This window comes from Pterocles gutturalis, unplaced genomic scaffold, assembly GCF_000699245.1.
Source record: "Pterocles gutturalis isolate BGI_N339 unplaced genomic scaffold, ASM69924v1 scaffold6601, whole genome shotgun sequence".
In the NCBI taxonomy this organism is placed as follows: Eukaryota; Metazoa; Chordata; class Aves; order Pterocliformes; family Pteroclidae; genus Pterocles; species Pterocles gutturalis.
Window position 1 is genome coordinate 62,867 of NW_010102885.1, and position 16,581 is coordinate 79,447.

The 16,581-nt window shown below is 40.2% G+C and overlaps 2 protein-coding genes across 2 annotated transcripts; one reads left to right on the forward strand and one right to left on the reverse strand.

Moving 5' to 3' along the window:
• The first annotated feature begins 1,064 nt into the window (after positions 1–1,064).
• On the forward strand, positions 1,065–6,650 carry CENPP (centromere protein P). Its single transcript, XM_010086459.1, is given in 5 exon segments — positions 1,065–1,187; positions 2,556–2,644; positions 4,073–4,177; positions 6,077–6,168; positions 6,478–6,650. Coding segments are annotated over 5 exon segments (582 nt in total).
• A 3,178-nt stretch (positions 6,651–9,828) lies between these two features.
• IPPK (inositol 1,3,4,5,6-pentakisphosphate 2-kinase) lies at positions 9,829–16,269 on the reverse strand (the record flags this gene model as incomplete). Its single annotated transcript, XM_010086460.1, has 7 exons — positions 9,829–10,054; positions 11,084–11,163; positions 11,636–11,738; positions 13,206–13,356; positions 14,371–14,650; positions 15,687–15,759; positions 16,175–16,269. Coding segments are annotated over 7 exons (1,008 nt in total), but the record flags the coding sequence as incomplete, so codon positions are not given.
• Positions 16,270–16,581: the final 312 nt, after the last annotated feature.

The window sequence follows — 16,581 nt, forward strand, 5'->3', positions numbered from 1 at the left end:
GGACCTTTCAGGCTTTGAGCATGATGTTTAACGACACTGGTAGTGTTTACAGTGTTTGACTAAAAATACTCCAACACCACCATTGTGCAGCAAAATCTTCTACAAAAAGAACGTAAACTTAAGCATCTGCAGGCAGTGGGCTTCTCTTCTCCTTGCATATTCTGAGGGTTCCAGACTTTCCTTGTTGATTTTCAGTTCAAAAGAAGTCTCAAAAAATGCCAGTTTGAGAGAAAACCTTCTCAAAACCATGGCTATCTTATACATCATCTGCCTCCAGTACAGGTTTTTCTTTCATCCTTGTACTCGGATTGTGAGTGTACACCAATTTAAACAGCGCTGCTCTTGTGCAGTCAAGCAGCAGAGGGGAGGGAAAGAAGAAAAACTAGGATGCGTTTCTTTTGAGATGCAGTATTACTCGTTTCTTGGTTACAGTTCTGCCTTATCTGCTGGTGTCTGAGGTGCATGTTGGTACCAGAAAAGTTAGATTTCTTGGAGAAATTTTTCATTGATTTAGGGCTTGCCACTGTGCTTTAAAAACACGGGGAAGTATAAATCCTTGTTATATATTAGTGTTGGTGACAGCTGACTTGCAGGGTAAAATATTCTAGTTAATTGAAATGGATTAACAAATGTGTTGTCCAATATCTAAAGAAACTCAACAAAGCAACTTAAATTACATGTCTAGAACGGTAATTGATTGACAATGTATATGTGACATTCAGTTTATGACAGATCAACATAATTTGTGACTTGAGGATAAGCGTTCTTGGTGAAGTTAGCACCCAATATTGTAGCAATGTGTGCAAGGACAGGTGAATGGTAAGACCAGGTCTCAGGAATGGCACTGCAGTTGTCTGTGCCAGCAGAAGGCTTAGTAAAAGTAGAAATACAAACTAATTTCCAAAAATGTAATTGCTGCACTTAATTTCATTTTGTAGCCTGGTGATTGCTGGTTTTAAGAATCTGTAGGACTTGATCATGGTAGTAGTAAAATTATTCCTTTTGTTGTTACCTGAGCTAGACCAACTGTAATTTAACACTCAGGCTGCTGTTAACAGCAGAGAATGACGCTGTTGGAGAATGGAGCTGCTTTGAGTTCAAGCTCCCATCAGGAGCGCGTGGGCTGGACACCGCGGTGGCCGGCGCTCGATGGCTGCCTCAGGGATGGACTGGAATTTGTGCAGCGGGTAGGAGTGGTGGCAGTGGGTTTGGTTGTTTAATGCTTCTGGAATTTAGTCATGTTGTTATTGGTATTCTGCAGTATTTAGAATTTTCATAGTTTTTGCAAATAATTTGTATTTGAATTCCTGAAGTTGTGTTGATGATGTTATTTGAGGCCTTGATGCCACCAACCTGTGTGTGACTTCAGTGAATGATCTTGTGGCGTTAGCTGAGCAAAGCATACATAGAAATCACCCCCAATCTGAGCCAAAATGTAGCATCTTTGGTAAATTTAGAAGTAGCTTACACCTATGGAGGGACTCATAGTAGCATGCCTTGCTTAGCGCTCTTCATATACCGTCGTTCTTCCAGAATGCCAAGTTCAAAATGAGCAATAAATGTGAACTATTGTTCCATCTCAGAGCAGAGTAGCACATTTTCTTGGTAAGTGTGTTAGAAGCAAATTCATCTGCTTTTAGTGCCTCTGCCTTGCCAATTTTGTTTTGCTTTCTTAGTCATGGCTCTTAAGCTCAATAACTTCAAACATTTGCCTTTGAAGAGTTTTAGTATGTGGAAAACCGTGATGCAATTTTAAACAGATGAAGAATAATGTGTGTGTGTGTGTGTGTGTGTGTGTGTGTAAAATCTGTCATGGGAGAAAGGGAAGACTGTGTATTCCATCAGGATGGTCGTCCCTTTGTGATTTGAAACTATTTTTGTTTTAAACCAAAGTTCCCATAAGATTCCCTGCCTGGACTCCTGAAGGAGTTGGAAAAACTATTTCCGTCCAGAAGTAATAATAGCACAGGCTTTTGGTTTTGATCATAAACTGACATTTAAAAGTCATCTGAGGAAAGATATTTCTTGATTAAAGTCAAGTTTTGCTTAGTGCAATGGTAGCTGATCTTTCCCATCTGGTATCGCGCTACTTGATGTGAGATCTTTGCCCAGTGTCCAGTTTAGGAGATCCCTGAGGAGTTACTGACCTTCCCAAGGGACCGTTCAGTGGGTCGGGTCATTCTGCTACCCTGGTTATTGTTCGGCTTTTCTTTTCCCTGGGGGAAGCTTAGAAAGTTGCCAGTTGCACAGCCAAGCATCTGAGGTGATCACCCGGTACCCACAAAGCGTGGTTGGAGTTGTAGTTCTGTCCGGGCTATCGCAGCTTGTGCACAGCACACACCTGGTTTTTCATTTACGTGCCAGATGCCCCCATTTTACCTGGGGGATACAGATGTTACATTTTGTATGTGGAATGGGAAGGGTGGGTCGTGTGACTGCATTTCCTGGGTTTTATTCCTTAAATTGTCAGTGTGTAACATTCCTCCCCTAATCCTGGGTGCCGCAGCTTTGCGTCCTGCTTCTGCCACGCTGTTGTTTTAAGGCATCACCCTTAGGTGATGCATCCTCCTGTGGGTCTGGGCAAAGCGCTGCTTCACGCCGCTCTTATGACACCAGTTTTAGCATGTAATATCCCTGAAGAGATGTAAGTATTTGTGTTTTGGCCTTTTGTATGTTTTGGGGCTTGCTAAGATATGAGCTTTCCTGCTAAGAAGCTGGATTTCATCCCAAATCCTGTGAATTTCACACGAGATCGGATTCTCCCAGCATTCAGATGGATTGCCAAAACCCTGGCATTTATTTAAGGCACAGAATAACCGCCTGCTGTGCGTGGGACTCGCCAGCGCAGTCTCTCCCAGGTACAAGGAAGCTTTTAGACAACAGAAAATTACACACTGGGAGATTTCCTGGTACTTTTGGTTTCTGTACAACAGAATACTACCTGCTAGCTGGGGGTAAACGCAGCTACCCAGGAACTCCCAAACAAGCCATGGGTGCATTTCACAGCGGTTTGACGATTTGAACTCTTATCTAGTTCCTCTGATCTCTTTTCTCGTGTGATTCCCAAAGGTCTCAGTATGGGTGGATGAAGATAACACATGACTCAGTGTTTAGCTATGGTATACTCGGGATCTCTTGTAAATGAGGACCTTAAGAGTTGAGTTCACCAGAGAGAAGCTGATCCTAAATTTCTAGGGTTTGCAACCTGGAGCCAAAGAGAGTGCTAGGTTCTCTGAGCCCTCCAATACCACACAAAGAAGGCACATCATGAATATCAAAGACAGGGGCTATTGAGAAGGAAAGCCTGAAAAACTTGTTTTATTTTGTCACCAGAGGAGCATAACTCCACAGGGAGTAAAGCTGAAGAAAGGTCACTGTTCTGCTGGGCCGGGGACCTTAGAGCAGCCACGTTTTCACGCTGTAACTGCCGCGCACTTTGCTGCCCCTTCTGTGCCTTTGTTCCCAGGATAGATCGTGGTCTTTATCCCCATGGTAAATACAGTTCTAGATACTTTGTAGAAATTAAAACTGGCAAATTCCATGTGTTTTATGTCATTTGGCGTTCTGCACAAACCCCCTTCACTTTGTCAGAAATTCCTAAACCAGAGCAAGGTCACATCTGGTAGCAATTTCAGTCTGCCAGATGAGGCGTAATCCTGTAAAACCCAGCTCATTTTCTCCAGTGCCTTTCAAAGCCGAGCTCTCCTGCTCCTTTTCCATAAGACAAACCACTTGCTCGGTGAGCGCTGTAGAATGATTTAGGCTGACAGACTTTTCACACTTTATAAACTGCAATTTTTGGAACAGAGCTCTGTATCCAGTACATAAGAGAGGACAAGCAAGTAACAGTGGTGAAGTCTTTGTTATAACAGGCTGCATCTAGATTCTGTTTTCTTTTGCATATAACCCCAAACCATCAAAACCTTAAAAAAAAAAAAAAGTCAGAATTTTAAACAGTTAGTATTATTACTCTTAACTATCACAAATGCAAGCTAATAAAATCCATTGCAACTGGAAAGCACTAGCTCTGTGCTTTCCTTGTCATCTATGGTTTTTGTGAACTAATTTATAGCCTTTTTGAACCTCTTTATTCACAGGCCAAATATCCTGATGTTGTGGCCCTTCCAGAGGGACTGCTGGGGGATTATATCATTCTGAGGAACCCCAAACATTCTGGGTAAGCCAATACATACGTGTCTTGATTTCTGCAGATAGAGAATTGTGAAATGCATAGTGACAATCTACAGATAATCAGTCACTCTGCTTTGTGATGCCTCTAAACAAAGACATCAGATGATGTGTGTTACATTTTAGAGCTATAACCACACATTAAAAACAAGAGGAGAAAAACAAAACCACCAAAAACGTATGTACAGGCCTTGTGCATGTGGCGTTGTTAGTTAAGTCAATCGATGGTATTGCTACTGTGTGTACCCACTCTTTTAAAAAAGCTAGGTGGGAAAAAACAAAGGGTTCTAGCAGGCTTTTCATTTGCATTGTAAGAAAAAAAAATATTACTGTCTTGGTTTTGGAAGCTCATGCTACAATGAGGAGTCTAAATTCAAAGTTTAGGAATGTGGGATGCACCCTCCCTCTCACGCATCAGAAAACATGTCAGGCTCAGCTGGATTTGTTCCATCTGGGTTTTCTTCCTGCATTACACGACCAGAGCAAGGGGCAGAACAGATGCGGAAGCCAACATCCCGCTCAGTGTGACGGGCGGGCCGCTGGCAGCCGTCCTGTATGAGATAAGGCAGCATTTTCCACCCCTGGGCCTGACGGAGGAGCTTATTCCTTCTTCAGGCAAGGGCCGGTGTGGCAGCCTGTCAATTCCAGCTCATACTGTCTTCTGTGGTAGGAGGTGCAGTGATCCCAACGCACTGAAGCAAAGCCCCCTTCTTTGGTCTTCTTGCCCTTAAAGAATGGAAAGAAAATTGCAGTTACCATGTTAGTGAAAGCACCTGGAGCTGTGTTTTTCCCTGGTTGTAGAAGGATCGCTGCACTGCTGTTTATGACAATGACGCCAGCACACACACTGGATTTGTTGGGGCTCCCTGATAGACATGTTCTGGCAGCTTTGGGTTTTTGAATTGAATGGAAAAAATCCTTGGATGTTTTATGTAAGACACTGTCAGTATCATTGTCAGGAATTCTGTAAGGCCCAAGAAAAGTAACTATTTTGTATTAGAAAATCAGCTGCTTTATTTTACAGCTTCTTTTCCTGTTGACAGATGCCAAGTTCCATTACACATTCCCTCTCACCCACAATCAATAAATACAAGAATTTGAAAATCATTTCAGTGGGTTGGTAGAAAATACACTTGCATATTAATATTTGCAAAATCCCAGAACAAGCTCTGCACCGTTCTCAAAGGATTTTTAACAATGAAGTGGCAAAAGGCTGACAAACGATATTTAAAGGAAACTTTTACAGTTATGATTCAAACACTGGTGAGAAAGGGAACTTCATCCTCACACTGCCTTGTTATTGTGCCATCAGCTTTGATTAGGAAAGCCTTACTCTCAATAAAGAATAATTCTAAAAGCAGGGATTGGAACGGAATGCAAAATGTAGTAAAGTAGATGGGACATTATAAAGCAGCAAATCTACTGTGAATGTTGTTCTAGAGTAATCCCTGTGTACTTGACTAGAACAACTCTGCCCTTGCAGAAGCCAGCTGCCTAATTGTTCACTTAGTACTGTGATCTTGTCCCCGTGCAGAAGCTGGAAATAATAATTAGCCTTGCAAAGGCTTACTGTTTACCATTGTACCACAGAAACTTACCATTCATAAGAGAGAGACGAGAACCAGGGGAAAAATCCTTGAGGTTGAAAATTTGAATGTACTGGAAATGCAGTAACAACCTCTCCTTGTCAAAAGATTACTAGTTTTCCTTGGGTCAAAACATGAGTATTTCTGATTCTCAGAGACAGGTGAGTTGCATTACCTGAGGTGAATTCTGTTTTAAGAGCATGAGTCCAAAACTCCTCAATACTGTACTTTCTACTTTGAAGAAACCTTAAAGACTGTTGCCTAGTTAACACTTCACTAAATTCTCTGTGCACGTCATCCAGGTTTGAATTAATGATTGTCTGGAAGATACACATAGATGGAGAAGGGAGAACTACACCTGTTCTGGACCTTCTGACTAAAGTACCGGAGCAAGGTAACGTTGTTCAAGTCAGAGACTGTTTCTGAGCTTTCAAGCAGAATGCCCATCCCCTTTTTTTTGGCCAGCATCTCTTTAGATAAAATGGAAATACATCTTGCAGAGCCCAAGCAGGCAAACAAAGCCCAATTTAGCAAGCAGCTACGCTTCACCTCCTGTACAAGTTAAAAGGACTGACAAAGCCATGTATGTCTTTCTCCTCTAGCCAGCACGTCACCTGTTGTATCAAAAAATGCAATGCTGACAGCTACTTTCAGTAGAAGTGCAACTCTTTGAATAATGTTCATTGTTCCATTTTTCTTGCAGTCTTGGAGCAGAAGATGGCAACTATTGAAAATGCACCCGCCCACTTCCGAAGCATGCTGCGTCTGTTTGGGATTGAGACAGCTATCGAAAACCTGATCAAAGTGGTTGGCTTGGAAAAATGAACACCAGCATTACTTACAACAGGTAGCAATTTCAAAAGTAGTTTTAATTAAGATATTGTGTTACACAGTCTATATTTTTATTGAATATAAACATTAAGTTATTTTCCATTTAGAAACCATACTCATAAAACATGCTATCTGTACAATTATGGCACGTTATATATAAATTGTCATGACATGAAAATAAATACAGCCATTTAAATACAAAAATGCCAAATAAAATAGTTACATGTACAGAGTGATTTCATTATAAATTTATCTTTCTGAATCATTCATGTACCAGAGTGGTTTATCTTCTTAACATTTTCTAGATACCTGGAAAGCGTTAAAAGATCATGCACTGTCAAAATCAAGTCCATAAAAATCCATTTCATTTCACAGCTCTGTAAAATACAGTGATTTTTAACTGACAAGAGAACAGGAAGAGACTCCTAGAGCAAAGAGTTAAATAGCTTTCTCATTAAATTAGGGTGGAAGTAGACAATTTGAAGATTTCAAAGACATACTATGCTATTAAAAAAAAGGGGGTGGGTACCTGTACAAAGTAACTTTTTTTCCACAACGTAAGTGTTCAGTAGAGACAGCATTAAACTAAAGAAAGGACCATTACACTTCTGTAGAGAGATGGACGAGTTACTGCTGCTTGCTTCATTTTGATTTCCTACTTCTAGGGGAAAATTGTAATAGGCAACACATGACAAAAGCATCACGTCATACATTCATCCCTGAAGAACCAAAACAGATTAGACAGATGTCTTGTAATCTTCCTGCACTTCCAGCAGATGTACCATCAGCTCATTTGTGAACTCTCAGCATTTTTCAGGAGAGTTCCTGCTCTGCACTAGCTCTCACAACCAAACCTGTACAACTTTAAGTCATGTACTTCTTAGGTAGGGAGTAACAGTTGTTGTTCCTGGAATCAAGGGGCCCGAACCATGAACTGTGGACTCTCCAGTCACATTAAGAGCCTCCCTTTTCCAGTCCACAGCTGCTCTCCACGCAAGCAGTACAACTACCTGCTCCATTTGTAAGTTATGAGGAAGTATTTTATAGCAATGGTGAAACAGGTGGAGAAATCACAAACTGAAGTGACAGTATGTTTATAATACCATAATTTTAATAATCCACTATTTGATCAGTGAAATAGTCTCCTACTGTTCTGTCAGGTCAGGAAAAACTGACAGATGAGATTGGTTTCTGTCAGATCTACAGCTGAGCAATGCAGGAGGTTAAATTTTGATGAACAGCAACTCTCTAATAAAACATCTTGTTAGATATAAGGCAGACTAACATCAAGTTTGGAATCCAGTAGACAGGCAAAATTCGTTCCTACTTTATCCACCGACATGTTACTGGTTTAGCTAGTTTTGTGTAACCTTTAGTTTATTTCATCTTTAGCTCCTTCTTGCATGAAAATGAGACTGTTTGATCAGCACGTACGCTTCTAATTGCATATGAAATGCGTGTAAAGTTACAACATAGAAACCTGAAAAGTTTACAGCTGTGGATAGTCCTTCCCTCCTCCTCTTGCCTACCAGCTGGAGAATTTCTGGATTTAAAAACAGACCTCTCTCCCCACAGGTTGTCTTGGAAAGAAGGGGTTATCACCACTGTCCGCTACCACCAGCGCATTGCACTGCTGCAGTATCACATTTCAGTGAGAGCAACCCGGAGCCTGGCCCAGAACAGTGCGCTGTCACCTGGAAGCAGAGTACAGGAGATGCCTCACGTGGGTCACTGCCCACAGCAAAGCTCTACATTTCATATTTTGTCCTTTGAGTTGTGCCTAGATGCAGGGTTTTCTGGCTTTGCTTTTTGAATTTCAGGTAAAATTGAATGATTCAAATGTTACACTGAGATCCCAATATAATTTTTTAAAATGTTAACCCTACATTATTTTTAAAAACATTACCAGTAGGTATACACTGTATCTAGGTAGCAGCAGTTCACTGTAGCTTCATTAACATCCCTCTGCGCATTTCAGGGTGTGTAATCCCCAAGTGTTTGGGAAAAGTGTCTCTAGATCTTCTCATACTACCCTCAGTTTTTAATATATCCTCAGTCTCCAGCTCAGCATCTTCCTTAAGGATGGCTTTTACTGCAACACCTCACAAGACTTCAGCTGCACATACCACTGTTTACAAAGTTAAGCCATCATGAAACGGCTGAAGTAGTGATAGAGGCTTAGCTCCAGTAACTCATCCTGAGAAAGTGACCCCCTGCGGCTTCAGAAAAGAAAATCAGAATCTGTCACCTTTTTTCTGTGTCACTTAAAAGGAATGAGCCTGAAACCAGCTGGTCAAGTTACACAGTAAGCAGGACCTCAGTGAAATAATGCCAACATTTAACACAATCTGAAAGACCTGAAATAATCTGTAAAATTCAGAATATATTATTCTTATAGCTCAATTTAAATTAGGTAAGAGGAAGCTGTGGTTTCACCTTCAATAGCAGCATATAATGTACAGAAAATAAAAGACCGGTATGTCAGATGAGTTAAGCCCAGCTATCACATAAAATTCAAAGATGCTTACCATTAACCCTTTTCACTTAGTTTCAGAAGCTTTAGGTAGATACAAGGTGATGACACTTCTGGATCAGTCTGGTGTCCTCAATCTCATGCATTATCTTAAAAGAGTTCTGCGGTAACACAGTAGTTCCATGGATCACTAACGCTTGAGCAGCCACTTCTGTTGTATTTTCAGTGGATTTAATGCTAACGTTTTATATTAGGTTTTGTCAGAGCATTCCCTCTTCTGGAGTAGGTATGAGTGAGACTCAAAAGCACAAGCACCAAGGCAATTCTCTGGTTAGGAATGAGGCTTTCTTTCTATGTTAGTGCAATACTTCAGGAAGCCTTTAAATTCTGTGCTCTCTCAGTTCTAAGGAAGCAGACTTTTAGTATTCGTTCAATCTGTCTTCTCGTTCCAAGCTATGGCACGTTATCTGTTCCGTCATATTAAATACATTCATTAAGGTTATATAGCAAATGCGTGTTTTAGTGCTATTCCATGTCTTTGAAAAGGCATACCAATTAGAAATAATTTCTTAAGCAAAAACATTCACAGCTGAAAAATACACCGAACACAATAGAAAAAAAAAAATCACCATAACTGTATTCCACTGAAAAAGACACTGAACACAATAGAAAAAAAAAATCACCATAACTGTATTCCATTAATCTTTCACTTTCTAGTGTGTTCAAATAAAAATAACCTTAAGGAAACAGTTACACTTTATGGAGAACTAATGTGCAGTCTTCATTCTCCTTGAAGAGACTGGGCATAACAGGGTCATCTTTGGCCTGTACATTCTTCAAATAATAGTTCACGATCTTGCCGTCAAGTTTGTACTGATGAGGAATGCTTTCATATGGTTTTAGATCAAGGTCCAGGACAGAAACAGAAAAGGTGAATCTTGATTTAGATGTTAGTACCACAGGTCTTTGCTCAGAGCTGGAAAACAAAACCGTATTGTGCACCTGAGTCACTGCAGCCAACAGTTTCCATTTGAGTATCCCCAGCCCACTTGCAAAAGTGACTCTCATGTTTATCTTCTAACTTCCATGAGAGCCTAAGAAAATAAACTTCGGCTATTATAGCTTTTAGGAAACTATAGCTCCAGCTTAACCAGTCTGAAAGTGAACTTGCTGGTGCCTCTTCAGTCACCTTCCTTTCAGCTTCCACACATCTTAAGTCAAAACGTAACTCTCAGTTCCTGTGTCTGTGTATTGAGTAAGTCTAATCCGTTTCTAGGTGATATGTGTACAAAGCAATAGCCTTGGTAACTAGCAAAAGCAGAAAGAATCGCTGCAACTCCTGCTTGGGTTCAAGGTAATACAAATTTAGTCTTAGAACTTGTGTCCAAGCACACTGAAGAATGGAGGACTCCTTATTAAGTCAACAGTTGCACAAGTCATCTGCATCATGAACATTTCATTCAAGAACTGCAGGGCAAATGCAGAAAACAATGTTCACTAAAAATAACAAGGCCTTGGTAAGGCAAACTCCCCCCTGTAAGTGCAGACTAGAATATTGTGGCAAAGCCTCCTGCCTTGCAGTGAAGGATGTCACTGCTTGGTTATTGCCTTGTTTGTACTGATCTGCTTGATAAAGATTTCTGTTTTCTAATTAGGAGGTTAAAGGCAACTCATCTTGTAGAACCTCTCATATGAAGACACAAAGGCAGAAAAGTTGTCCCTAACTAAAACCATGCATATCTGCTATGAACAAGTCAATTCAAATTTCAAAAAGGGAGTAAATATACAACCTTAACCCTTGTCATCAACTTAAAACTCTTCAGAAACAGACCAGTCTTAGATGTCTTAAATCAGAACTCTACCTTATTATTATGCTCACAGCCAAAAATTTGTACACACCCCCCAAAACCCCCTACTTTTTTCGAGTTCCTTGAATTGACTGAACTGTGCAAGGACATCTTTAATTTCTAATGAGCAGAGTCATTCAAAAGCAGGTCTCTCTTACCATTCGTCTTGTAGACAGGGTGAAAGGGCAATCATGATGGAGCAGTCTTTAGCCGTCATTGCTATTCTGTACTGCTGCACCTAAGCAACATAAAATAACGGGAATTTGCTATTATATTTGTATTTTCCTTAGTAAAGCTTACTGTTCTTTAGTAAAGGCATTAGCATACTCAGTATATTACTATGGATATTTTAAGAGCTGGAAATTATCTCTGTAACAGATGGCTAGGCGGAGCAAGTGGTTTTACAGTGTCCCATATAAGAATCATGTTGATTTCCTACAACTACTTTTCTTGATGGCCAAAACAGCACCAGTTCTCACAAATTCTTCCTCTGTCTAGAAAGGAAATTACCAGCTTTATTTTTCTCTCAAGAACTGGTACTACACGTTTGGTTTTAACTGCTTCTGCTATAAAGATACACCCTGGTACAACTAAGAACTGTACAGACGTGTGACAAACCAGCAGTCTTGTTAAGGCACCATCCATTTCTGCTAGGTGTTTCTAAAATTGACAGACTAGATAAGCTTTAACAACATGCGGAGGAGAAGTACCTTGGTTAATGCAAACGCTACTGTCCCATCATCTTCAGTTGAAAGATCTAGCAGCTTCTCATAAAACGCTTCATTGTAAGGTCCATCTATCTGTAACGTACTCCTAAATAAATTTTAAAAGAAGATTTACAAGATGATTTACTGATTATCACTGAGATCGCTCTTCAGCAGCCCAGATACTGAGAACAAACAAACAGTAACACCAATAAACATGGCAACAGGTTAATACACAGAGATCTGACACCACAACCAGTCCCTATTATCCTCCTATCACTCAAGAGCTGCTGCTGCTTGGGAGCTGGGTTGGGTTTTTTTAACCATGAATCATTCTTAATCCATTGTCATCTGTGTATCAGAAGTACAACTTTTTTTGCTAAAATGGGAAATTTATAACAGTTTGCAGGAACTCTGAGAAGTCTTGCTAAAAACCATGAGGGCACACACTTATTTGACAAGGTGCTGCTCTGTCCCCAGCTTCATCATATGTGCTAACGAGGGGACAGTGTATCTGGCCTCCTTCCTTTCCCAGTTAAATACCCGAACTCCTGAAAAGCTGAATCCATAGCAGTGGGGTTTGCAGCACACAAACACCCCACAGCTGGAAGAATACATTTTCAAATTATTTGTTTAATATATAAATATACAAGTAAGCCACACTGCAAGTGATTTAAGCAGAATTTAAGGCCAACCTGTTGCCCAGAAATAACCCTTCAAGGGAGCTGAAGGAGCACAAGCAGCAACGTCTTGCACGTGAAGCCAGAGTGCCCTCGTGTGAGCAACGGCTGAACGACAGGCAACTTACAGCCCAGGAACATGAAACGCACCTAAATCAAGGCTTTACACACAGCCATTATTATTACAACTAACAAGCTTTATTTAAGAAGAAATGCAGCAGCTTGGAACGGCCAGTATTTCTTCACCAGGCAAGAAATGCCATAAGATAAAGATTCCTGTGCCTCAAGCGTGATTTGATCACTCATGATGTGGATGACAATGTCGCTTTTGCAGCTATTACCATCACCCAAGGGCAGGCTGGACAGCAGCAGACACTGGCCACTATCCGCTCACACCTTCTGTAAGCTCTTGCAGGCACCGGCTGGGTTGCCACTGAACACCAAATTCAGGGTTTGAAAGGGCAGGCTGCAGGTAGACCAATACAGACTGGAGAACGGCTATAAAAACGTCGTTGTTACTGCAGACACAGACCTAGCTCTGCAGGTGCTGAAGACGGGAGAAACCAACCACCCATTTTACTGCATCCTTCCTCAACTACACCACCTCCACTACTAAGAAACAGGGTATTTTATCTCTCTTACCCTGTTGTGAACTTCCTATAATCATTACTTAAAAATTCAGGTCAAAGTGACTGACCTCAAAACTTTTAACAACAAAACTCAGCTTTTATGTTATCTGGCATTTCAAGTTAGAAATTCAGAATAGGCAATACCCTGAGGGAAGGTTGTACACAGCCTAACAAGGGAGAACAAATGGTTGTGTCTGCACAGAGTCAGTCAGTCTTGTCTGCACACCTACTCAATCAGAACTGAAAAGAAAAGCCATCAAGTCTTACCTCTCTTCAGGAAATTCCTCTAAGTACTGTTCAACTCTACTGTACAAAGGATAGAGTCCTTCAATATCCAGCATGTCAAGCATCTGAGCCTGAAGGGTTTTATAAAGGAGACAACCCCTCGGTAAGCCAGAACTTGCCAATTTATGTTTACCTAGAAGAAAATGTATTTTCAAATCAGGCAGACAGGAGCATCGTCCTTGCTTCATTTTGCCATTACACGTGCACACAACTGAGTGCAGCAAAAACCACCTGGTATACAACTGAACAAAGTACTCAAAAAAAAAACAAACCCCAAAACCAACCACACAACCAAAAAACCCAAGACCCACACACTTCCATTGCAATCTACTCATTTAGTAGACTGTAACGGAAGAAGATAAATTCTTCATATGAGTTTTTAAGCCATCACAAATTCACTTTCAACAGAATGAACTGTTAGCAAAAAGTAATTTACCATTTTCAATATCGGGTCTTTTTAGTATAGTATAAAGAGATTTGTATTTGCTGTCATTTCTCTAAGACAGCTCCTTCTCCAACACCAACCAGGACTGAAAAAGATCCTCCTCAAAAGCAGAGTAAGAAACAAGCTGTTTGAGTAATTACAATAACTAGCATCATCTTGAATAATTAAGTTTGACAAAACTTATTCACTGAGGAATTAACATTATTTATGTTTTTCCAACTCTCACTTCCCATTCCTTTTCCCCCAGTGTTCATACCTTTCTCTTTACCAGGAAAAGAGTAGTAGAAGAAAAGAAAATAAGCTACACCCTAGCTGGTGAGGGCTGACAGGAGGAGCAGAGAGAGGCAAGAAACAGGTATACCAAGCAGCCAGACTGCATCACATACAACATAGAAATTCCCCACTCATTTGAAGTACCTGTGATGGTTACCAGCTCAAACTGGTATTTCCTTCCATTCTTCCTGTACTACCTTCTGAATTGATTTTTATCCCTGTCATTAGTACAGTGCTAGAAGTGCTCACTACAAGGTCATATAAAAACAATTATCTAGCAGTTATGCAGCTCAGAACTGATTTTCTGAATGTCACTAAGATTCTGTTTCCATTCTCACATCAGTATTAAACAGCAAACAAGAGGCAAAGATCTGAATTTTTACGTGATAGCAGTTAATTATTGACAGCGCTCAAGAAATTAGTTCTTACCATTTCTTACTAGCTCCTTATTAAAAGCACTTGCTTCACAGTAGCTTCTTCCTTGTGAAATGGGAACTGTCTTCATATCACCTGCTCTGCAGGCATCAGTACTACTTAGTAGCGTCATCGTTATGACATGGATTAGTTCTTTAATAATTGTCCTTGTACAGTGTGGCCCACTGACCAACCCGTTGGAAGGAAAAAAGAAAGGTTTTAAGTGGCGAGCAAGTTCGTTCCAGTCAGAGGCACAGTCCTGGTCATCTTTACAGCCATAAATTAGTTCCCCATTCTGCAAATGAGAAAAGAAAAAAAATTTAGGCACTTCATGAAATCCAGTTATTCGTAGTTAGTTAATCAAAGCATCAGATTTAATCTTTTAAGCAGAAAATTTAATCTTTTTAGCACAGAAAAGTGTTGTTTTAACAGTCTGCATACAAATACACACATTCCCAATCTCACAAATTTGCCCTCTTCACTTTAATCAGATACCACAAGTAACAACCTTTGAATTAGGACCAAAAAGCCCATTTTAATCAAGTGCTACTTCCTAACTTAAGCAACTTGAAGTAATCACAATAATAAAAGTGCACTGATACTTGGCACATTTTCCTATTGCTTCTTTCTGAATAATATCAACAGTGAAAAAGCACCATGTGAAACAACCTTCTTTTAAAAGCCAAATTGGAAAACAGAGGGCTATAAAAAAGGGCAGAAAAGGCGTGACAGTTAACTAATAGAAAATAGGTAAATACCTCATAGAAATACCTAATAGATAGAAAAAGCAGGACAGTTCATACAAGTTTATGCAATTCAAATAGTTGGCTTAATACTAGAAATAAATCATAAAGAATCTTATTTCCTAGAATTAATCTGAAAATCTGCATAAGCCATCAGTTCCTGCTTTATATTTTTCCTACATTAATGCCACAGAAAGGTAACTTTTTACTTCCTCAGTGAGGCATGCTGTGCATTGGGCTTGCCTGAGTGCTGTAACAGTAATTGAAAAAAATATTTGCAGCAACATGCAAAGTTCTCTATCTTCTCCCTCCTGAAGAAGCACATAAAGTTTTGAAACTCCGATCATCTTTAAAAAGCCTTTTCTATTTGTTGTTCCTTGGCAATTCTTTCAGACTAATTAGTTCTGGGAAAGCATTACTTACCTGTCCTCGCTTGAAATCTAACTAAGAATTTTCCTGTTTTCTTCTTTTGGTGGGGTGCAATATTGATGGTGCAGATTAGGCAGGTTTGAAGCAGGATCTTGACTGTTCAGATGCAGAAGTCAAATTGTTTAAAAGCCAAGACAAAAAAAAGATTTGATTGTTTACCTTAAATATTTTCAAGTTGTTCTGTGCCTCCTGTAGTAAGCTCTTCAAAGCAAAGTGCATTCTCTGTTTATTTCTAAGGGGGGAGAAAAAAAAAAAAGTAAATCTGAGAATGTTTTATCACAGCCTTTAGCTGTTTACACCCACGCCTGGGGAACTCTATGGAATCAGAACTGGGTTCCTGAAGCGAACACACTCATTAAGGTCAAGTCACAGCAAAGATAATGTGACTATTCACCATTAGAACTTCAGATGTGAGTAAACAGCACTTAGGTTTAACGTTACGTAGCAAAAGGCACTGGTATGTTAACAAGCAGCTCTGATTCCTGAAATAGGTGTATAAAGGTATGTAGCACCAGAAATATCCACCATAAAAGTCAGAAAAGCAGGCACTGATCATCCCTTCACCCTACAGTCAAAGTAATCTGAGAAAGAAATCTGTAACACAGTTTTTTTGGCAAAACACAGAATCAAGTCACACACTTCCTTACCCTGAGAAGAGATCCAACGGGCAATATTTACTCGGTCGTTTCCATTTTCCGTTTGCTACCTGTTGAAAACCCACACCACTGCTGTTAATCACTTTCTGGAATAACTGCTCTCAGTACTTTAATAGTCAGGTGTGTGGCACTGACATCCTGTCGTCAGAAGCCCTGTGACATTTAAAACCCTTTGAACGTACAAATCATGACTACCAGGGGTCCTCCTCATCATATTTAGCTCAAGTCACTCAAATTGCATTCACAGATAGGAAGCACAGAGAAAGGTCACATTAAATTACAGTAAGGCACAGTTACACAATTTCAGACACACAATGGAGGCCAGTCAAGTGAACCCCATGTGTGTCACCTGCTGTTGTAAGTTACAGAATGCCACCACGCATTTGGCGAGCTATACT